This window comes from Mangifera indica, chromosome 19 (genome assembly GCF_011075055.1).
Source record: "Mangifera indica cultivar Alphonso chromosome 19, CATAS_Mindica_2.1, whole genome shotgun sequence".
Lineage (NCBI taxonomy): Eukaryota > Viridiplantae > Streptophyta > Magnoliopsida > Sapindales > Anacardiaceae > Mangifera > Mangifera indica.
In genome coordinates, this window is record NC_058155.1 from 2,675,237 (window position 1) to 2,700,435 (window position 25,199).

Sequence of the window (25,199 nt, forward strand, 5' to 3'; positions counted from 1 at the left end):
AACAAATAATGAAAACTATGAACTAATTTGATTGACTTTCTTAATGAAAATAGGAAAAAAACAAATGAAAATAATAAAATTGTAATTAAATCCCTAACAAAATAGCAACAATATACAATTTTTTAAATAGGAGGAAAAATCATATTTCTTAACACATGACATCATTACAATGCCTTTTAACCTATCTTGAATCTTTATGTGTTTATCTATAGAGAAACATGATGAGTCTCCAAAGTCATACTCACTCTAGAAACTGAGGGACATTTATTATATAGTAAAACTCCTCTTTATTAGAATTTGTATGAACGACTCCTAGCATATGATAATCAACAACTAGTTATAACTAAAATTCCCAAGGATTGCAAGCATGTCCAAGTTGTATCAGTATAAAATCTCTTATGTTAGTCTTGTATTCTATAGATTGAAAGAAATAAAAATTGAAGCATTTTCTTTACAATTTTCATGGTGATAAAAGTATGTCTTTAAATGGGGTGATAAAGAAAAAGAAAAAGAAAAGGAAAGCATCTTTTACCGTGTGCTAGATTCGCCAACATAGAAATTTTCAGTTTTTAATTTCTTCGACTCTAGTTTCTCGTCCTTGAACTCTGGTTTCTCATCCTTGAACTCTGGTTTCTCGTCCCTTGACTGCCAGACTGGACTCCAAGCTCCACACTTTTTCACTTTGCAAAAATCTTCTCTTTTAGTAATTAGATTCTCAACATAAAATCGGATGGTTATCTCACAATATTTGTAATCTTTAATACTGTTTGAACCAGAGATATAAAAAGGGAAATCATATCCCAGGAATACATGATCCGAGTCCACATAGTCGGGTCCAGTACCACGCTCCCATCCCCTCAAAGTTCCATGGAGCACATCCATTATACCATCTTCTCTTGTAAACAAGTACTCAAACCCAACCACCAAACCCTCTCCTTCATTATGATAGTTTTTAAACTCCACAACAGCACAGAGAAGAAGATAAGTAGTCAACTTACTAGAGTGATGATCTCCCTGTAGATCCAGAGTTATATAAGATCCGACTCTTTGAGATACCAACCACTCTGGAATTTCACTTCCAGGGAAACAGATACAGCCACTTTTCTTTTGATAACGATTCTGTACAAAAATAAACAAAGACATGGTTAAAGTTTAAAATATATTATTTACAATTTTCTTTTTCTAATAATAATGATAATGAACATCATATGAAATAAGGAAGATTGTCAACCATGCATACCGTTATAAAAAAATCATTGGTTTTCCACTGTTGGAAAGCTCTTTCATAGATGGAATCTAGCTCCAGTTTGAAACAATTGCTTAAGTTCATTCTCATGCTTCCAGCAAATTCTTTAAACCAAGGAAGGAACAAACTACATAATACTTCCAATTTTGTGCAGTTGTTTGCATCTATATTTGCTAAATACTTTGGAAGCCTTGGTAGGATTTTAAGCCTCTCACAATAGGTTATGTCAAGATAAGACAATTGAACCAAGCCTTCAATGCTTGTTGGAATGCTCTCAAAAAAGTTTCTGCCCAGACGTAAACTTTGTAGTGTGAATAACTGATCTAGATTATTTGGCAACTCCTCAATACCACAGTTGGTTAGATCTAGTTCTTCTAGCCAGTGCAAATTTAGAATGGACGTTGGTACTTCTCTTGTAATGACCCTCTCTGCTTTAAGCACCCTCAAAGCTCTTAAATTTCCCAAGTTATTAGGCAACCCGTGAAGTTTTGAGCACCCTGAGAGATTGAGATATTCAAGAGACTTTAACTCGCAGATATCTATTGGAAGTCTCTCAAGCTTAGAGCAGTACTTCATATCCAACAAAACTAGTCTAGATAAATTCTCTATAGAGGACGACAACTCCTCTATTGCAGTTTCATCTAAACATAACTCTTTCATGTTCCAGAAGATCTGTGGAAACTTCTTAAGATTTGAGCATCCAGAAAAGATAACTTTTTCGAGAGACTGTAGATGAATGTCTGTTGGAAGACTATCAAGACTTTTACAGTGCCTCAGATTTAAGATACGAAGCTTATAATTGAGGCCATAAATGGATGAGACAACCTCACACAAACTTGTACAGCCTTCTAAAATCAAACTCTCCAGATTAGGGGCCAATGACAGATCTTGGATTTTTAGATGTTTAGAGTAGCTTAGGTTAACATGTTTCAAACGATCAAGCTGTAAATTGGAAAGAAATAATTAGTAATGCATTTTGATATTTAGAACTAAAAAAAGTAGAGACAACAACGTTGAATGGACCTATCAAAAATATTTCAAAGACCAAACTTCACTTTTTTTTTTTTATTATACTCAAAATACTGTGCTTTGAAATTTTCTTATTAACAGAATCAAACTTTTATATTTTTCAATTGAACAAGCTAAACTTTCTCTATTTTCTATTAAATATACCAAATTAATCATTTTGTTTTCAAATCAAAACAAAACAAATAACACTAATTATGTTTGTTCAATATCTTCAAAAAGAAATATTGAAACTTTGATCTATTTAATAGAAAAAATTTAAAGTTAATTTATTTTAATAAGAAAATTTACGAGAACGGTCTCTTTAATAGAAAAAAACATAGTTTGATTGCTTGAATATATATAAAAAGGAATGATAGTTTGATACCTCAATAGATCTTGCTATCTCCAAAATATATCATAATATAAATATCACTGTTCATTACCTGGACAGTAGGCCAAAGTTCTTCAATACTGCTATGAGGCATGTCAAGGGCAACTAGGTTCTTGGAAAAAATGTTTGACTGCAGTGATTTCAGTGGACATCCATGCCAACACAAGTATCGTAGTTTATGCGAAACATAACAAAGCTCCTGGGAAACATGCACCTTGTTGATATCATTCTCTTCATTGAGCGCATTATGCAGCTTAAAGAATCTAAGTTGATCCATCTTTGCTAAAACACTACGTTCTAAGCATATGATCTCTCCTTGTTTAGACATGTCTAAACAGATGCCTTCAATTACATTAGAAATCTGATACAAAAAAAGATGATACTTAACTAGTAATAAACTATTGAAGTGTTTATTAACGTAGGTAATATATTTTTTTTTTTTCAAGTTTCTTCTAAAATGATTAAAAATAAGCCAAACTCATTCAAGCTAATGCAAATAGGAAAAGTGGAAACATAACTCTCAAAAGGGTTTAAATCAGAAATTAGATAATTAATGTATTTGACAATTTACCTTATTTTCTTCCAATATGCTATAGACGTCTTTATGATACCATAAACGACTACGTTTACCCGGTTCTTGTATAGATTCTTGTCGAACTATTTCCCAACCCATTTCTTGAAGCAAATCATGCATTGTTAACTTGTTATCTTCTGTCATAGTTATGAGACATTTATCACTGAGAACACTTAGTCCAAATTCTGCCTCGTAGTCACAAGCATTCAAGAAGTCAACCACAAAATCTTTATCCTGCCATTTAAGAAAACATGCAATATCTAGAAATATATTTTGCTCATCATCGTTTAGTTCATCATAACTTATTTTTAGTACTTTGTGAATATCCTTATGAGGAATTATTTCAAATTTTTTCAATGCACTTTCCCAAACTTCTTTTGACTTGCCAAGTAAGCAACAACCCAACACTTTAAGAGCTAAGGGAACACCTTTAGTATATTTTACTACCCTTTTTGACAAGTCCTCATAACCTATATTGGGACGATTTTGTCGAAAAGCATACCAACTAAAAAGCTGAAGAGCTTCATTGTTATGTAGCCCCTTTATCTTACATATATTAATATCATCTACCCCACAATTTCGAAGTACTTGTTTGTCTGTTGTTGTTATAATGATTCGGCTTCCTGAGCCTAAGCAATCAAAATTTTCAATTAAAAACTCTACTTGTTCTAAACTAGTCACATCATCAAAAATAATAAGAACTTTTCTACGACCAAGTCTTCCTTTTGTGAAGCCAATACGATCCTTTAATATAGCAAAAAGCAGTTCTTGCCGCATTGGAGTTAGTCCATAAGGACTTGCTGATTCTTCCCTAACATTTCTAGCAAAGTATGAACCTTCAAACCGATTGCTTATTCTGTCAAATACACTCTTTGCAATAGTTGTCTTTCCTATGCCACGCATTCCCCAAATTCCTACAGTGCGAACATTTGGCAACGCAATTTGCAAGAGAGACTCAATTTTGTGAATGATTAATTCTAACCCAACCAATTTCTTGTCATTATTACTCGGAGACATGAAATTTAAGATCTTCAAAACATCTTCAATAACTTTCTGTGCAAGATTATAATTAAGCCTAACAAAAGCGAAAACAAAAAAGTTAAAAATGTAATGAATCATCAAGAAATTTAAAAAAAAAGATTCAAACAACATTGCTGAGACTCTAGGTGGTATGACAACTTTAAAAGGTATAGAGCTAAAAGTTTAAAGTGCAAATCCTTACACTCTACTGGATAAAGGAAAAACAAATCCATGCTTAATGTTCAGTGACTTATTACTCTCATAAAACGTTAAAGCTCAAATTGGCATTATATCATAGGGATGGTAGGGCAACATTACATCATAAACTTTTAGGTAACATGGTATCACTTTCAATCGGATAAAGTAAAGTGAAAAATCGCAATTTATTATTTTTTTTCTAAAGAGTCAAGAAAGCCTTAATATGAAACATTAAAAAAATATGATGGACGATGAGATTTTCAAATAATGAATTTCAGTATTCTTGTTCAAACAAAAGCATAAAATATTTTACAAGTACCTAGCTACTAATTTGTGAATTTGAATGTGAGACTCTCTTTTATAAGGCATTGAAGAAAAAATCTTCATCAATTCAGTGAAATATATATGGAAACGACAGAGTTTTGAAGTGTATCTGTTGCGAAAAAATGCTTTCACGGGGAAATATTTTTCATTTTGTCTTGTGTGTTTGAGAAGCGTCTGAATGTTAGGGCTCTGCTTCTAAAGTAGATTATAGTTTCCTTCTTAGATCCAAAGGCGCAATAATCAGACTATCAGAATTATTTTCAAGAATCTTGCTAACTATCATTTGCTGTCATTTTCTATATAAAAACATAAAGTTATATCCTTGATGAGGTATGAAAAATCAGTTGAGATCCAAGATTATTAAAATCTTGATATAAAATGTTTAATTTTTTAGTCTCAAACTCCTTGAGATATAATGTGAAAGTAAAAATCGGCTAAAACTGCAAGAGTAGTAAATTAAAGGGTAGAGAATTACGTTCTCCGATTTGATGTCCTGCCAGATATGTTGGCTGCCCCTCTCAAAGCATCTTTCCATGCCTCAACCTTTTCCTTAAATTTTTCTCCTGTTAATTGTAGCTTCTTTAGTTTCTCCTCATCAAAACTTCCTACGAGCCTGGCAAATCCATCTCCAAAAGCTCCAGTTTGATTCCTTACTTCTGATGGATCTATGCAATAGAAAACTGGTATTATCACCTGTTTTTGCGTTTTCTTGCACTCCATGATCTTAACAAGTTCTTCAAGACACCATCTTGAAGACGCATAACCTTCCGAGAAAATTATAACTGAAATCATTGATTCTTCAATTGCAGTCACAAGAGATGACGAAATCTCCTCTCCTCTGTTAAGTTCATCATCAATGAAAACATCTATATTTTCCCGCGTCAAAGCTCCGTGTAAGGTGCTGAGAAACGTGGTCCGGGTGTCCTCGCCACAGAAACTGAGGAAAACCTCATGCTTCCTCGATACAACAGCCCTGGAAGAAGAAGCCATCCTACTTGATAGACTTTCAAGAGTAAAGCAGCACCGTCTCAGAAAGCAATATGAAAAGGTTTGTCATAGAAGTGTGATTGCTTAACCTACTAATCAGCTATTGTCTTGAGCCATCCACGAAGTTTCATTAAAGTCTAACTTTTAATTAATTATTTCTTATCTCTGTCAGGTTGAAATTCATCGCACTTTCACCTCCCAATAGATGCTTTTTCCGCGTGGGAGTCTAGTCCCAAATTTTCATTATATTTTTTAAATATTATAAAAATCTTGAAAGACTTGAATAAATAAAAAGAAGAATAGAAACCTCAAGGAGTTAAAGATATACAAGAATAGGAATAGGGAAACACTATTTTCAGCGGCCGACAATAGTGGTTAGAAAAACCTTAAGAAAAAATATTAATATTTTAAAATTTAGATGGAGATAAATTTGTTAGATTTTTTAATTTAAAAAGATAAATATAATAAATTTTTATTTTTTTGAATATTTTGATAAATGATAAATTTACTTTTAATAATAACAATAAAATTTAATAGATAAATGAATATTTAAATTTTTAATAGTTAATAGATGAGATGTTAGGATTGTACTAAACCTTGATAGGAAAAACTGATTTGGCGTTTCTTTTTTAGTCTTTTAATGTTTGTCATGCTCAATAGTCAGGATTTAAATTATAGAAGGCTGACAACTTTCGGCGAAAGTTTCCCCTAGTTGGATGATAATTTGAACTATTTTAGTTACTCTTTTGGCAAAAGGATAATTTTCTGCTGAAACTTTAGTTCAATTTTAAAAGCATATTTATAACAAATAAAAAACTCAAACACTCACTCATAGACTAATTTTTATTAAAATTTTCAGTTAAAAATAAGACTAAAATCGTTATTTTAGTTATAAGTCTATTTCTCTCCCTTTCAATCTCTATTCCCTTTATTGGAAAACTAGAAAATATTTTTTCAAATTTTCGATAGGCTATGTAATTGCTTTATATTGAATGAATGAGCCATGCACATTTTGTTTATTATGTAGATAGTGAAGCGATTTTACCGCATTCAATATACCTATTTTTATTCAGTTTGATATTTTCTTTTTATGTTTTCTAATTAGTAATAAAAACGCCATTTTGTTCTGAAGTATATCTCTTATCTGTTTATTTTTACCAACATATCATGCCGTCACTTATTCTTAATTGCTTACTTTTTTGTCTTGTGGAAATTTGTAATTATTTTCCATTAGGAAAGCTTTTTACTTAGAACTGTTTGCGATAATTTTGTAGTTTACTGTCATGAGTATTGACTTAACAGTCGTGTAATATTGAACTTGATTTTTCTCAAAAGCAGTATTTATTGAAGGAATTTATTGAAAGATTGAAACTATCTCGTCATTTTGAAATGATATGGAACAGTACTGGGTTTGGGTTATAAGAATTATCAGGTGATTATGATAATCTGGCTGTATATCAGTGATTTGCAGCTTAATTTTGTACTAGCAATATCTTCTCTCTTTTGTTTTCTGAATGTGAATCTGTGACTTAAAAACTACCGGTAGTCTTGTAATTAGGAGAATAAATTTGAGCAAAGTTTGGGTTATAGTTAATATCAGGAGCAGTTTAGTCTTTACTTGGTTAAGTATTTATCTAATGGGTATAAACCAGTAGTTGGTTTATTGAGAAAATAAGAGAGAAAAAAGGCATGTGTTGGCTGTTTTAAAGGAAGAGGAAAAACGCAGGAAGCCTTTTGTGTCAAAAATTATCTCTGACTCTTTATATTCTCTGTGTTAGGTTTTCAATTCTAAGAGGAACCCACTTATTTCTCCATCGGCTTGGCCTTCTCCTCATCAAGTCAACATCGAGCTTGCTATAGTTCTCAATTTCGAGTGCGTTTATAGTCTGTTTGGTTGAGTCGAAGTCAGTCAGACTCTGTAAATGTACTCTTTTTTATTTATAGTGGATTTTGCTAAAAAATTCTTATACCTTGGATGTAAGGCTCTAATCTTTAGACCCGAACCAAGTATATTTTTGTATTGATTTGTGCATTAATATTATTATATTATTCTTGTGCGATTCTTGGGTAACAAATAATCTAGATCTTGATTAATATTCAAACTCAATAACTATAAAACATTAACAAGTGGTATCAGATGATGCTTGTTTTTTAATCTCTTTAATGTATGACGTGTGCAATAGGCCGAAGTAAACATATAAAATCCAAATACTCACTTTCTCATCCAAGATTTGGTGCAAACTCACTTTCTCATCTAATAAGTTGTAAAAATCCAAATACTCACATTTCTATTAAATTTCATTGTTACTGTTAAGGATAAAATTATTATTTAATGAAAATATTTTAAAAAATAAATAAATCACATTTTATCCCACCAAGTTTAAAAACTAACATTTTACCACATCAGAATTAAAAACTAACAATTTTATCCCATATTTCCCCACCCAAGGTTTGAAAAAACAAAATTGTCTCTAAGGTTTTTGCAACAGCCATCGGCAACTGAAAATGACGGCGATAGCTACATTCTTCCTCCCTTCTGACTTCTCTCTCAACCACCGTCTATTTTCAGCCATCATCGGTCATTATCAATTAGTGCATGAAGAGACCCAGATCTCTTCGTCACATGATGGCTCGACAAAGAGACCCAAATCTAGGTCTCTTCGTGCACTAGCCAGTGATGGTCAATGATGGTCAAAAATGGGTGGTGGCTGAGAGAGAAGCTGGGAGGGAGGGAGGGAGAATGTCGTCATCACCACCGTCTCTAATCGTGAGCGACTGCTGCAAAAACCCTAGGGGGAATATTGATTTTTCAAACCTTAGGTAGGGAAAGGTGGGGTAAAATTGTTATTTTTTAAACCTAGTGAGGTAAAATATGATGAATTTATATTTTTTAAATATTTTTATTAAATAATAATTTTACCCCTGACAGTAACAATAAAATTTAATAGAAATATGGGTATTTAAATTTTTAAAATTTACCAAGTGGGAAAGTGAGTTTGCACCAAACCTTGGATGGGAAACAGTCATTTGGCCAATATAAAAAGCCGACAACTTTCCGCGAACTTTCCTCTAATTGGATGATAATTTTAAGTTTACTTTTCTCTTGATACCATGTTCATTTTCAAAATAATTTAGCTATAGTTGTATATTTTTAAACAAACATTAACATTAATATTGATGTATCTATCAATAATACTATTCTTTCAAAAATTTATCTGCAACTTTATCTCTTGCATGATTTATTATTATTGTATGTTTGTTTATCTCTTAAATGATGTAAACAAAGAGCAGGTACAATGAATGACATAATAAACGTTATATCATTACACATGTATAGAATAATTTATTTTTTATGAAGTTGACACTAATGAAAGGGAAATTAATTATTATACCTAAAATTATACTCACATGTATGTACGTACCGACTAATTTTTTTTATTATACAGTTTACCCAAAAGTCTAGTATTATATTAGATTTACCCTTGTCTTTAACTTTAAGAATACATATTTAGCTAACCATTCACTGCAAATTAAGCAGTTGTATTGCCAAAATCAAAGCACCATCATATAAATCTTACGTCACTCATCTTAATCATGATAAGTATAGATCTAAACCCTTATAATCTTATTTATTTTCTTAGACATTTGAAAACCTTAGAATTTCAAATAGCATACACCTTGTGATTTTGTTGGGAAAATGATGAATTCTTGATGAATGTTGTTACTTGTTAGTTAAATTATTTAAAGAATTGATATTTCAACTGGAATCGAAAAAATTTATTAGATTAGGTTTAATACATGTTTACGATGTTTTTATGGTCAAATTGATAGAAAAAACATAACTACTAAAGAACGTGGGGTGGGTGTGCTGGCCTAGACATCCAGGCGCATTTGTATTAAATTGTTCTTTAAAACTGAAAGTTTATTACAAAATTCTAATAAAATTTTCATTTGACATATTAAATTGTTGTTGTATTGCAAGTTTTATTTTCATTTCAAAATGGCTCAAGTTGTATTTATGATTCAATTTGGAAGGCAATAGGTTATTAGAGATGACAATATTATAAAATATGTTGGTGGAGACAAAAAAATGATAATGGTTGATACAAAAGCTTATTTTAAAGGATTTTTTGAGAAAATATGCTCTCATCGCAGAATTAATCTAAGTTGATCAAATATTCATATATTTATGAACAATGAAGCATCGTTGAGTGGAAAGCCCTATGAGATTCAAGATGATACCAATGTTCACTATACGATGTCAATACCAGGAAAAAAAATACTACCAACGCAACTTTATATATGTTACGGAGAGTCATATCGAAGTAAGAGGCAATCTCCAAGAAAAGTAGTTTGATAAAGAACAAAGAAAGGATTATCCGATATACAACTAGGCACAATCACATAGTTTCTAGTAGGATGATGTGAATAAGGATAATGATGACAGTGAAGATAATAATAATGATGACAATGAGGATAACAATGATGACAATCAAATGCAAGGTTTGTAGAAGTTGACAAGGCATACGATGTGTCGATTGAAAACCAAGAGTTGGATGCAAAAAAAGATGTTAAGAAAAGTCCAACTAATGTTCGTAATGTCAAGGTTAAGTATAGTGTAGGACATCATGGTTTGGTTGATCATGAAGTGTATACGGTAAATGTTCATGTTCCTAATCCATTTTAATGGTTAAGTTGGTTGTTGAATATAAGGTAAGCAGGTTGAATGTCTTTTTTTCATGTTGAAATGAAAATAATATGCTATGTATGAATTCCATGATTCTAGAAAATTGTTCATATATCATTCATATTAAATAAATTAATGCATAATGATGTTTTAGGATATAAAGTTGAATGAACATGCTTGTTTATATTGCAAAATTAAGAAGATAGAGAAGAAGCTTAAGAAATGTGATTTGTTAACCATGTTTGAATGAATGGTTACATTTTTCATGCAATTGGGATGTTTTGCATGACCTAAGGTGTTAGAGATTTAATTTATGTTCATTAGGGTGTAGAGATAAACACAAAAAAGCTAGAAATTAGAATTCCATATGGCAATAAATAGTCATTCATAAGGATTGCATGGTCGTTCACATGAAAGGTAGACAAAGAAGAACAGTGGTCGTGCATGGGGATGCATAGTCATGAATATCATAAAATGAAACAAGGTCATCACTAGGACAGTGACGTTTGTGCATACATGTAAAGTAGTGAATGGTCATGCAAAGACTATTCATGCTCGTTCATGGTACTGAAATTACAAGATGCCCCTAAGTTATGTGTAATGTATGACAATTGAATGGGTATAGCCTTACATGGATAAATTAAGGTGAATTAATGATTTAGGGTGTTTCACTATGTGGAAAATCACACAAGTCTTAAGATATTTAGATTCAGATCAAAAGAAGTCAAAGGTCATAACTATGTAAAAATTGACTAAATTGTCATACCCACAATTACTTTTCAAGGGCATTTTGATTATTTCATTTACTTTAATTATTTATTTTGAAATTTTGTGAAGATGTACGATCATGCATAATGAATATATCCTCGTACATGAGTTAGAATCATTCAAGAGGCCTAAACTATCGTGAAAGAGGCAATGTTATAATTTGATTGAGATGCACAATCGTGCATTGGAAATGCATAACCATGCATATACATAACAGTTATTAGATAGGCCAAATGACTATTTCACCCCCAAGTTTTAGTACATTCTTAAAGTCACTAGGCTAGACTTTAACCGAGTCTGTTCAAGCTCGAGCTTAAGCTCGTTTCGAACGAGCCCGAAATGAGCCAGCCTTAGTTGAGTCGAGCTACTCGCCAAATTTTTTAATTAAAAATTTTGATACAAAATGATGTCGTTTTGACCAATATATATTAAAACGATAAAGTTTTAATAACGAAAAACGAGTTGAGCTGAATTTGAGCCAAGTTCAAGCTTGGCTTTAACGAGCTCAAACTCAAGTTCAACTATATGTAAACCAAGGTCAAGCTCTCAGCTAGAATCTAGCCCTAAAAGTCACACCCACGGATTTGAAAAACCCAAAGTCCCACCCACGGGCTAAATTCCATTAAAAAAAAGTAAGGGTAAAATCGTCATTTTACTAATTATATTAAAAATATATAAAATTCGTTATATTTTCCCCCCATAGTTTTAAAAACTAACAACTTCACCCCTACCTCAAGTTTTCTAACTTTCAAAAGTAACATTCCCTCCCTAAAACTGAGGGATTATTTTCCAGATGTTCTCTAACCACCATCTTCGACAATCGACAACAATACTTCAACCCACTACTTGTTGACCACCAGATCTTCACTCTCCAGTGGAAGATGCGTCTTTGTCGATGAAGGCCCTTGTCTTTGTCGATCCAGATGCATCTTCATCAATTCCAGACGAATCTACGAAGGCCTTTGTCTCTATCGATTCATCTAGAAGACGAAGATAAATCTTTAGTGTGTCATTTGAAAGCTTCGGAGGTGGTCGGTGAGATGGTGAGTTGAAGCTCTTTCTTTAGTGGCCAAAGAACTTCTGGAAAATAAGCCCTAGGTTTTCGGAGTGGGGGGAGGGAATGTTACTTTTAAAAGTTAAAAAACTTTAGGTAAGAGTAAATTTGTTAGTTTTTAAAACTATAGGGGGGAACCTTAATGAATTTTATATTATTTTAATATAATTAATGAAATAACAATTTTACCTTTATTTTTTTAACAGAAGTTAGCCCATGGCGGGGACTTTAGGTTTTTCAAACTCTATAGGTATAGCTTTAAGAATGCACTAAAACTTAGGGGTGAAATAGTCATTTGGCCTATTGGATAATCGTGTCTCTAGAGGTTAAAGAATACAATAAGGATGATTGAAACAACTCGGAAGTCTGTGCATAGGGAGTGCACGGTCGTGAGTGACATTTTTATTTGAAAATTACCTAAAGCAAAGTCCATTACAGAGAGAAAAGTGTTATACATTTTACAGACTACACAAAATATAACGGAGATTGGTTAAGAGATTAAATAGTGTTTTTGGTTGGCTCTTCACTTATGGAAAAGGAAGAAGTCATTGGAAAATTCATCAGCAATGCAAAATTTATTGTTGTGTTGTTAGAAGACAAGTAGGCTTGAAATTTTTATCTAATCTAATGTTATGGTTGTATATAACAAGATGTGATGATTGAATGCCTTTATAATGCATCAATACAATACTGTAATGGATTTTATGAAGAAAACCTGGTACCTTTGTTTGTCATATTTAATCTGGAATGATTGGTAAGTGATGAATATTGATGAATTATAAATTATAAGGTGTTCATAATTAGTGAATTTGAGATGACTGCAAATGCATGTTAAGATTGAGATTTAAATGTCATTAATGATTTGGGGAAGTAAAGACTTAATTTTTGTAATAAGGCATAGAGATGATTGTCGAAAAGCCTGAAATTAAGATTACAAATGGCGATAAACGAGCAAGCATAGGGAGTGCAAGGTCATTTGCATGCAAGAAAGAAAATGATGGATAATAATTGTACATGGCATGCATGTTTGTGTATATTGTTTAACGACACACGGTCACCACTAGGACAATAATGGTAAGTGATTATGGTTAAGATAATTTTATGGTGTTTGTGATGTGAGATAAGATGTTTTAACAAAAGGTTAATCACCAGGTGAAAATTTTGAAAATCCAACAAATACTTTTGTAGTATGTCTAGTTTTGTTTTGAAAATTGAGAAAGGTGACCAGTATAAGTGATGTCAAATATGTGATAGTAAAGGAGAGCTATGTGCCCACCTTTACCACAAATTTAGCAAATCACTTTCTTCTTCATGGATGATTTGCCTTGACCTTTGCTTTAAACCATTTGAATATTATGAGCAAAACCAAAGTTAGACTCATAATTAACTTTATTTTATTAAGTAATTTAAATCAAAGTTTAATAAGCATGACAAAAACTCGTAATTAACTTATTCAACTCATCCATTTATTTTTCTTGCCAATTATATTGGGTAGTCATAGAGTTATTATACCCATTGTAGCCATAATTTACATTGTTGGAGTCAAATTTTGAAAAAGAAGGGTAATGGTACATTTCCGTCAAGATAATGCAACAACACATAAACTCAATCCTAGAAATTACTATTTATTTGACACAACAACAATTTTTCTTTCAATTTTAACGAATCAAATGATCTTCAAATCATACAAATTATTTATCATTTGGAAAAAGCATTCAAAGAGCTTTCTAACTGTATATAATATCAACCACAACTGAATCAACAAGGCATTCAAAACTAGCTTCAAAGTTTGCTAGCAAAAACTGGAAATTGAAAAATCACACTGTGAATAGTAACTCAAGGCATAAAACACACATTCAAGTCTTCATACTTTGGATTTCAAGGGTAACAAGAAAAATAACCAAGGTATAAAGGAAAGTTTCAGCAACCTTGGGGTCTTCCACCACCAATTCTTCCACCAGGAATGAATTAGATAAAGGAAAATAGAGAAAGCCAATAAAGTTTTGCTTCAAACTTTCATTACATCAAATTGTCTAAACTCTTAAAAAAATCCAATACAAAATGGACTTTTCAATACAAAATCTATTAATTCTTTAATACAAAAATCCATTGAATTAAGTTAAGTCATACCTCTTAGTTGCTAAAGATAAAAAGTGAGTTGGCTTTACCCTAAATCTAGGAATCATGTCTCCTAGCTTTGCAACTAAGTTTCTATCTAATTCAAAGCCAACTTAATACACAAGTTTTAGTTAAAATGGGCTTCAAAAGAATCTTGGGTGGATTGGCCTTGGAAAGGCACCATGTGAAGCTTATTTTAGGCCAAAAGAGCAAACTACTCAATGGATTCTTAAGTCCAACTAATGAGGTTATGCCCGAAAGTGAAGTTGGGCCAAAATTGAAGGTGTAATGCTTCCTTTGGCTTGGGAATTACTAGAACTTCATTCTTCTTGGCTTCAAAAGCTGCATGGAGAATTGAGGATGGCTTGGAACCCTAAAATGACAATGAAGCCATGTATACATCATCCTCCCTGGGTTAAGAAGGATTTGCCCTCAAATCCTTAAGATGGTTATCTTTCATTTGCTGACCAAAATCTCTTTCTTAACTTCATTTCCCTTAATAGCTTTATGAACTTGTTGTAGACCAAGAGGAGTTAAAGTGATAGTCTTGCCATTAAATTTAAAGGAGTAAGTGTTCTTCTTGCGATCATGCTTCACTTCCCTATCAAATTGTCAAGATCTTCCCAAAAACAAGTGACAAGCATCCCCAGGAATCACATCACACAAAATCTTATCATTATAATGATTGTCAATGGAGAAGGAAATAAGCACTTGTCTTGCAACTTGTAGGTTGGTTCCATTACTCAACCATTGTAGTTTGTACGGTTAAAGGTGTGGCATGGTGGATAACCCAAGTTTCTCCACTAATGTCGATAAAGCCACATTTACACAACTTTCACTACACACCTTGCCTCCAATGGTACATCTTGATTGGAAAATTTGGAGCCTTTGTTCCTCAGGTGGAAGGGACTTAGAATGCAATGCTCTTTTAATCATTAACATCTCTCCTTCATCAGCCTTTTGCATGACCTCTTCTTCTTCTTCTTCGACAGCTTTATCTTTATGGCCATAATCTTCATTTTCTTCATCTTCTTAAGGAGATTCTTCAATAGTTTGAATCTTTGTCAAAGACAAAGCTCTCCTATTTGGGTATTCGGCTTGGAAGTGTCCATAACCTTGGCATTTGAAGCACTTTTTATTGGAGAGGTTGGTCTTTACCATATTAGGCTTGACCTTAGTTGGTTCTACTATTTTTTTCTTACCTTTCTCCTTGGAAGAAGAATCAGCAGCGTTTGTGTAGGATAGGGAACCTTTATTGAAGGTAGTTCCCTTAGTAAAATATGTGCTTTTGTTAAATAATGTCCTTTTGGAGAATGACTTGGAAACCATGGGCTTCATGGCCTTCTTTTGCTTCTCCACTTTAATAGCCAGCTTACACACATCTTCAAAAGTATAATATAGTTGCAACTCTACCATATGAGCAATGTCTTGATTCAATCCTCCAATAAATCTTGCAATGGTTTGCTCTTTTACTTCCGGTAGCTTACTTCTCATCAATAGCTTCTCAAATTCCCTTATATAATGTTCAATACTATCACTTCCTTGCTCAAGAGTGTGTAATTTGAGGTAAAGGTCTTGCTTATGATCGTTGCGAAGTCTCGCTTATGATTGTCGAGAAGAAATCTCCTTTTCATAAGCTTTTTAAGTTTCTCCCAAGATCTAACTTTCTCTTTACCATCTCTCTCTTTATTTTTTTTAATTTTCCCACGACAAAGAAGCATAGTCTTTAAATTTTAGGCTAGCTATCTTGCACTTTTTTCTCATCCGAGTAGCCTTTGTACTCAAAAACCCTTTCTTGGCATGCAACCAATCAACAAAGTCATCCGGATCCATACTACCCTCAAATTTCAGAATTTCAATTTTCAATCCTCTATCATCATCCCTATTTCTCCTAGGTGCCCTCTCTTGTTCTTCCTCACTTGAGTCATCATGAATTATCAATTCCTCTCTATTATGTCTAGAAAGAGAGGGTAATTAGCTTTGTGTTAAAGTTTGGGGTTGTGATAAGGGTGCCCAACTTTGAGTGAGGGTCCAGTCTCTCATCATTTGCATCATTTGATTCATTTGATCTCTGATGGCCTTAAGTTCTCCTTTGACATCTTCTTTGAGTGTCATATGGGTAAATTCCCAAGAATGAGGAGGTGAGGAGGATGAAGATGAAATTCTTTTATGAGACATTTTTGATAATGGCTAATAGGTAAAGGCTAATGGTTATAAGTGTTTATGGGTTGGGGGAGTATTGGTAAGTGTTTAGGTTAAGGAAGGTTTGTGTTTTAAGCAAATTAAGGTTTTGTGAATAGTAATTTTATAGTGAACAGTAAATTTCGACCATGAACAGTAGCTCTGAGAAGAAGATTATAGTCAACAAGTCACAAAAACACCCTAGGCTGTGATACCAAATAGTGCATTTCCATCAAAACAATGCAACAACACACAAACTCAATTCTGAAAATTACTATTTATTTAACACAACAGCAATTTTTCTTTCAATTTTAACCAATCAAATGACCTTCAAATCATGCAAATTATATATCATTTGGAAAAAGCATTCAAAAAGCAAATTATATGTGTGATACCCCTAGGCGAATCCTACATCGACAAAGCACGGGAGAGATGTTGGGTCTGTGTGTGCTCTGTCTTTGGATCCCACATTGGTTAGTGGTGGGAGAATTGAATTGGTTAAATAGCCTGTGAGCTTCTTAACTGTTAAAACGCGTTTTGGGTTGCAAAGCCCATTAGCAAACCCATGATGGACTGTGTGTTCAAAGTGGACAATATCTTGACAGTGGGCTAGGTTATTGGACCTGGGGTGTTACAAATGGTATCAGAGCAACTTCGCGTGTCCTCTTGAACGATGGTGGGGCAAACCTCAGCGAGGACGCTGAGTCCCATAAGGGGGGGTGTATGTGATACCCCTAGGCGAATCCTACATCGACAAAGCACGGGAGAGATGTCGGGTCTGTGTGTGCTCTGTCTTTGGATCTCACATTGGTTAGTGGTGGGAGAATTGAATTGGTTAAATAGCCTGTGAGCTCCTTAACTGCTAAGACGCGTTTTGGGTTGCAAAGCCCATTAGCAAACTCATGATGGACTGTGTGTTCAAAGTGGACAATATCTTAACAGTGGGTCGGGTTATTGGACCTGGGGTGTTACAATATGTCAAGCATAACTCAATCAATAAGGTATTCAAAACTAGCTTCAAAGTTTGCTGGCAAAAACTGGAAATTGTAAAATCACATACTGTAAACAGTAACCCGAGACATAAAACACACATTTAAGTATTCACACTTTGGATTTCAAGAGTAACAAGAAAAATAACCAAGGTATAAAGGAAAGTTTCACCAACCTTGGGGTCTTCCACCACCAAGAATGAATTGAATAAAGGAAAATGAAGAAAGCCATCAAAGCTTTGCTTCAAACTTTCATTACATCAAATTGTCTAAACTGTTACAAAAGCATGGCCACCCTTTATATAGGGAAGATGTGACAGCAAAATGGACTTTCCAATATAAAATCTATTAATATTTTAATACAAAAATCCCTTGAATTAAGCTAAGTCATACCTCTTAGTTGCTAAAGATAAAAAGTGAGTTGCCTTTTCCCTAAATCTAGGAACCATGTCTCTTAGCTTTGCAACTAGGTTTCTATCTAGTTCTAAGCCAACTAAATACACAAGTTTGAGTTAAAATGGGCTTCAAAAGAATGTTGGGTGGATTGGCCTTGGAAAGGCACCATGTGAAGCTTATTTTAGGTTAAAAAAGCCAACTACTCAAGGGATTCTTGAATCCAACTAATGAGGCTATGCCCGAAAGTGAAGTTGGGCCAAAATTGAAGGTGCAATGTTTCCTTTGGCTTGGAATTTGCTAGAACTTCATTCTCCTTGGCTTCAAAGGCTGCATGGAGACTTGAGGATAGCTTGGAACCCAAAAATGACAATGAAGCCATGTATACATCAGGTAATCAATGACTTGTGAGATATAACTGCTATATTGCAACTAATTGTTTCTCCTACTCTGCACTTATACTGTCACATATCCCATTTCCCCACTATATATGAAAAACTGAACTCACTTTTATAAAATCGGATAATATTATATACACAAATAAATTATACAAATTTTTGAATACAATATTATGGGCAGTATTCAAATTTTTGTATATAATCTAATGGGTTTGCATCCGATGTGATGATTTTAAAGTAAAATAAAAAAAAATTAATAATTACATCACCCAATCATAAACTGTCTTCTCAATTTATACACAAAAATCTATATAATTTATTTATATATATAATTTTATTCTATCAAATCTTTGCTCGTAATTTCGTAATACAAACTCAGTTTCTATTCAAATAATGAATCTAGTTTCAAGGTTATATATACCGCAGTAGGATCAAATTCAGCTTCCATTCCATCTACTATGGAAGTTATTAACTTTTCCTCAGAAATTGATTAATCAGTAGCCCTCAAAGCATCAACAATTTTGAGTTAGGTTGTTTAATCTGATTTACTCTACCGTCAAAACTGGCAAAGATAAATACGGATGGACTGCCCAGTGGTCTTCTAGCTCATAGGCACCAACAGCGAACAAAATCAGAGCTCTCTGGCATCTGTAGTTTTCTTCATTGAGCTTAGGATTTACTAATTGTAGATTTGAACTTTAAAATTTTGGAAATGGTGGCATTGACTGAGAATTAGGAAGATCAAATGCTTGTATCTTCTCCTATGTTCTAGAAATGAAAGATTGATCAGCCAAGACATTAGTTGATAGTTCTGATACCATGTAAAGAAACTTTGATTGGAGAGATTTGTTAAGAAAATGCTTCCATTTTTATTTCTTTCAATCTACAGAGTACAAGACTTACATGAGAGCTTTTATACTAATACAACTTAAACATGTTGACAATCCTTGTGAATTTGATCATAGTCATTCAATTTGTACAAAAAGAAACACAGAATGCTTCATTTGCTGCCGGATTAAAGACCGAGCTGGAATTCTTTGAGAAAGAAGAACTTCCTTTGTTCGTATGAAAGACAAAGGCTTATTAAGGGCTATAGTTAAACCAGTGTGTCTTGGAAAGAAACTAATGGAGAACAAACAAATGGCATCACAAGCTTCATCTTTTAAATTTTCATCAAATAATAAATATTTTTAAATAAATTCCATTTTCCTCCATTGTTTCAACAATTTGAAAGAATTTCAACTCTTCAAATCAAACAACCCATGGCTCAAAGCGAATTGCATATTGTTGGACTTTGTCAATAGAACTAACAAGTAACAATACACTTAGATAAGTTCGCATACTTGTTACACAGAAAAAGGAAAACAGAGCTCCATAATACAGATTTAACAATACAAGAAAAGGCTAAGAATTCACCTACATCTAAATGAATTACAGACAATATGGAACCGGTTGGCGATAAGTGCATTAGCCAAGAACTTACTAATAAACTTAGACAAGTATATATATATGACTAGCCAATTATTTTCAGCAATTTGCCACAGTAACTACTATTAACTAATTGTTACAACTCAATAGTACCATGCATCAGTGCAGTCTTACCAGGAAAACACAAAAATTAACTCACAAAGTTAATTTTACATAGACATAACTATGTAGAAATACAATCCTACCAATATCCTGCAGGACAATGTTCAAATCATCTCACAGGATAAAATCAGTCATTATGGTTTTGGTAGGTTTACAATATTTTCAAGTCCGCAAGAACAATTAAATTGTAAATTGCTCTTGGGAGAAACATCAAACATCTAGAGCTCAGCAAATCTGGACTCTCATACCTTACCAATGGCTTTTACTTTTCATCACATACATACCAAACAAACACAACCACCCATTCCACTAGCAGAATCACAACATTCCTACGTTCTCATAACTGACAACACTAGCCATTGAAGAGAAAGAGGGAACCCACAACATCTAGAGCCACATACCAGCGTTTCCAAGCTTCTAAATCACTTTAGCAGCAATACATCTCCTCATACATAGATGAATCAGAAGGGCATAAACAATTTGTATATATTGGATGCATACACACTACAAATTCTAATGAAGAAATAAGATATCACAATTAATATCTAACAATTTGATACATAGAGAAGTTCAATTAAGTTATTTATCACTCAATGTCCCAATGCAACACAAATCAAGAAGGTCAAGAGCTAAGCTAGAAGATGAATAAACTTGTGCAAGGCATAGTCATCTGCATCTCTGCTTCTGGTTCTAGCTACAGACCAATTTAATAGCCTGACCTGGAAATGCCTTCAATTCGCGATATATTGCTTTCAGTTTCAAGCAGACCCTTTAAAGTGCTAATGATGGAAGACGCAGCAGCAACATTCAAAAGTTAAGAGCATAGGATTCCCATTCAAGACGTCACAACTCTAAATACTGGAACTACACAAATTACATTTTAAAAAAATACAGGAACATAAAAGGAAGCAAGAATCAAGCAAGGATGAATAATCTTGTAGAATAATTTATTGCAAATTCATTCAGAATTGTCTTTCATCCAGAAAGAAATCTGTCAACAACAGCTTCACTAAATCTAGAATGTGATGCCTCAGAATTCAGCAACAGCTTGTACTTTTCCACAAGGCCAGCAAAGCGCACAGAATGCTCCCTACTGTGCTACATGTAATCAATCCCTAAATAGTGACTTTATAACAAAGAATATACACATGCAGCTCAACATAATTAATAAAAATTCCAAACTCCCCTACCTATAAAAATCATGAAACCCAGCCAAAATGTTATACCAAAGCACACCCAAATTGAATGTAATTTATAATTTAATACTGAAAAGATGAATGAATTGAACTATAAATTCTAAGTTCTCTGGAATACAAGAAGATTTCATATATCTGGGTTCATTACTTACATCATGATCAAAAAAATAATTTCACCTGTCGACAATTTTCTATTAAATAAGCTCCAACTTGTCAATACCCAAACTGATTAAAAATTACTAATCCTATAAAACCCATTGAACCAAAATTATCAAATAAATTGAATATAGTTAAAACCCCAAGCCAAGCATACACAAATAAAATCAAAAATAAAGAGAGAAATCACAACCATGATTGAATCTTCTGTAATCTTGGAATTTTTATTGATAATGCATCAGTTGTTTGATAATTGCCATCAACAAACAGATTACAAATTCAAGTGTTAAGTAATTACACGGGGAGATCCCCAGTAAATCAAGAAACTAAACCCTACACAAAGCCCACTCCCACGATGACTATAAAATTGTTCAATTGGAGGTGATCTCGGAACCAGTCTGGCAGCCTGAAACCTGCACGAACATGATATGTCCATCGATTCTTGTCTTCTCCAACAATCTCCCAAGCTGCAGTTATGAGTTTCATAGCTCCAGGGGCAGCAACCTAAGAATAGTAAATACCTTAAACCTTCACAGACAAAATATGCATCAAATGGTTAATATCCAATTTAATAAATAAATATATTAAGTGGCTATAAAAGAAATATATAATTGGGTTATATATATGGGATATTAATTAAAATAAGCATATTTTTTTTCGTTTATACCATTTTAGGCACACGCACAGTTCTTTTACTTTTATAAGCAAATACATTTTTTATCTCAAAAATACCCTTTGGCCCTGTAGGTGTCAGCGTAGCCTAGCGCGGGAAGTTTTTTGAATAAGTTTATGGGATGCTCAGTACATATAGGGTGCGTGCGAAGTGCGCTGGGTGCGCGCGGTGCGTTCGTGGTGCGCGGAGTGCGCACGGTGTGTTCGCGGTGCGCGGAGTGCACGTGGTGCGCTCCGAGTGCGTGCGGTGCGCTCCGAGTGTGCGCGATGCGTGTGTAGTGCGTGCGGAGTGCGTGGACTGCATAACTAAAAAATTGATTATTGTTAATCAACCACAAACGAATTTAAAAATAAAAATTGATTTGAATAATTAACGTATTAAATTGTTAGCTTGAAGGCAGATGAAGATATTTACTCTGCAAACACAGTTTCACCTTTTCATTCATTATTTCACTTTTATCAGTTGACTTTCTCCGATTCATCTTTGCCTCATTTCACTTGTTTCAATTGATGTTTCATCTGGTTAATTAAAAATTTTGATAAAGATAATATTTATGCTTGGATTTGGCGGGCAATGGCACAAAGAAGGCAATCATGATTTAAAATATATTGGTGGAGTTCAATCATTAATTTCAGTAAGTAGAAAAATCGATTACAGTAGATTTATTGAAGGAGTATCTTCTCGTTTAAATATCGATACAAGTTCTTTTGAGATAAAAATTTATATGCCAAATCCAACCGAATATAGTGATTTGCCATATTTATTAAAAGATGATTATGATGTTAAGATGATGATGAAGTTGTCTAGCTCACAGAGAAAGTCTTATGTATTTCTTGAAGTGGTAGCAAACCAAATTGAGCAACATATAGAAGATGTACAAGCTAACAATCAACAACAACATCCAGAAACAGAAGGATGTGATCAAATGGGCGACGTTAATCGTGATGATATTGAGGTTGGTGTTAGTTGGAATCCTTATCAAGATTGGACACATGACGAAAGAGATACAGCTGAAGGATGTTATCAAATGGGCGACTTACCAACAAATGATTTTCGTTCTGGCGGAGAAGATGAATATCATGCTCATGATGATGGTGGTATCGATTATAATTGTGTCAATGATATTGATGGTCCCGAAGAAGGTGTCGATGTTGTTGATAACACAGGGATTGGTCCATCAGGGTTAGTGCATGAAAGCTCAACACATCATGGTTCAAATCCTTTTTTTGGTGTTCCAGAGCCATATATAGATATAGAAAATGAAGTAAGTCAAATTCATACAGTTGCACCAGGTGATGGCAGATTCAAAATCAAAGATCAATTCGCTTCTAAACAAGTTTTAATTGACACCATATGTAGGGATGCATTGGAAAATGGTTATCAATTCAAAGTATCAAGTTCTAATAAAAAGAGATGGGATATAAAGTGTTTGCATGAAGGGTGCAAATGGAAAGCAAGAGCTGGGAAGTTAAGTAACAGTGATGTTTTTGTGTTAAAGAAGTTTGGAACACACACTTGTCCTCGTGATATAATTAGACCTCATCATAGGCAAGCGGGTAAAAGGGCAATGGGAAAAATATTACAGTCATTGTTTACTGCAGGTGACCGTGTATATAGGCCAAAAGATATTATCACGGATATAGCAGATAGATATCAAATTGATATCTCTTATGCGCAGACTTGGCGTGCTAAAAATTGGGCTTTAAATGAGATAAGAGGTTCGCCAGAGGAGTCATTCAGACTATTACCGATATTCTGTCAAAACCTTGAACAACGAAACCCTGGCACCATTACACAAATAGACACGGATGGAGATCATCGATTTCATTTTGTCTTTATGGCTTTAGGATGTTCAATTAGGGCATTTCGTGATTTTTGTCGTCCGGTCATCTGTATTGATGGAGCATTCTTGAAAGGTCGATATTGGGGTACACTTTTTATTGCAGTGGGTAAGGATGGAAATAATTAAATTTTTCCATTAGCGTTTGGCATAGGAGGAAAAGAGGAAACAATAACTTGGAGCCCGTTCCTTCGAGCTTTATATCGGTGTATTGGAGATATCCCTAATTTAGCAATTATTTCAGATAGACACAATGCTATAATTCGTTGTGTGAGGGAAGTATTTCCGAATGCACATCATGGTTGGTGCAACCATCATATCAAGGGAAATATGCGAAGTCGGTATAAACAAACAAAACATATTAAAGGATTATTTTGGCGAGCTGCTAAAGCATATCGAATAGAAGATTTTCAGGAGGCTTTGCGGATGATTAGAGCTGAAAATCCAACCGCAGCAGCTTATCTGGAAGGTATTGACTATCAACGCTGGGCTCGTGCATACTTTCCTGGCATCCGATATAATATCATGACTACAAATATTGCTGAGTCGTTTAATGCCTTGGCACGATAAGCGCGAAAGTTGCCAGTGATGATGCTTCTTGAATTTTTGCGCTCAACTTTACAAAAATGGTTTTATACTCGCCGCAATATGGCAGGTTGGAATAATTTTTTTCCAATTATTTCATACTTTTCATAATTTATAAATCAGTAACATTTCTGTATTCATTTAATTATGCAGATGCTTGTACTCATTCTCTAACTCCATGGGCTGAAGAGAAGATGGCCAGTCATATCCTAAAGTCAGCCAATATGAGTGTCAAGTCGATAACAATTGATCGATATGAAGTACATGGTCCGAGTAAACCTGTTGCTATAGTTGATCTTGCTAAAAAGGAGTGTACATGCAGAAAATTTCAACTATCACAAATAGCATGTACACACGTTGTAGCAATCACCAGATTTCAAAACCTTTCGCACTGTTATCCATGGGTGAATAAATATTACTCAACTGAATATTGGCAAGCAGTATATAGAGAAAGTGTTGAACCATTGGGTGATCCATCAGAATGGGTGCAATCAGAAGAAATACGTATAGTCCACCCACCTCAGATAGGACATCGACGTCCTGGTCGACCTTCGGAACACAATAGAAGGCCATCGCAAGGGGAGGAAATCTGTCAAGTTGAATGTAGTCGGTGTCATGAGAAAGGACATACTCGATTAGTTTGTACAAATCCTTTGTCAGGTGTCGGGTCTGCAAGAGAGGTGTAAATTCAAATCTCCTATTTCTTCTATGTTTTGTTATTTATCTTTATACTTTTGCAATATAATTAGCCGCTTGTTTGTTGACGGTAAAAAAGGATATGATAAGCTGAACAAAGGGGATATGGTAAGCTGAACAAGCGAAG

At 33.7% G+C, this 25,199-nt stretch overlaps 2 protein-coding genes across 2 annotated transcripts; one reads left to right on the forward strand and one right to left on the reverse strand.

Moving 5' to 3' along the window:
• Window positions 1-528: 528 nt before the first annotated feature.
• On the reverse strand, window positions 529-5,751 carry LOC123203428 (disease resistance-like protein DSC1). The gene is made up of 5 exons (XM_044619786.1): window positions 5,237-5,751; window positions 3,217-4,294; window positions 2,698-3,006; window positions 1,241-2,188; window positions 529-1,119 (listed from the first exon to the last, which is right to left on the reverse strand). Exons 1-5 carry the CDS (start codon window positions 5,749-5,751, stop codon window positions 529-531), a joined length of 3,441 nt encoding a protein of 1,146 aa, XP_044475721.1.
• A 16,987-nt stretch (window positions 5,752-22,738) lies between these two features.
• Window positions 22,739-25,062, forward strand: LOC123203429. Its single transcript, XM_044619787.1, has 3 exons — window positions 22,739-23,879; window positions 24,036-24,260; window positions 24,530-25,062. The coding sequence occupies exons 1-3, from the start codon at window positions 22,739-22,741 to the stop codon at window positions 25,060-25,062; spliced, it is 1,899 nt and encodes a 632-aa protein (XP_044475722.1).
• The last annotated feature ends 137 nt before the right edge of the window (window positions 25,063-25,199 follow it).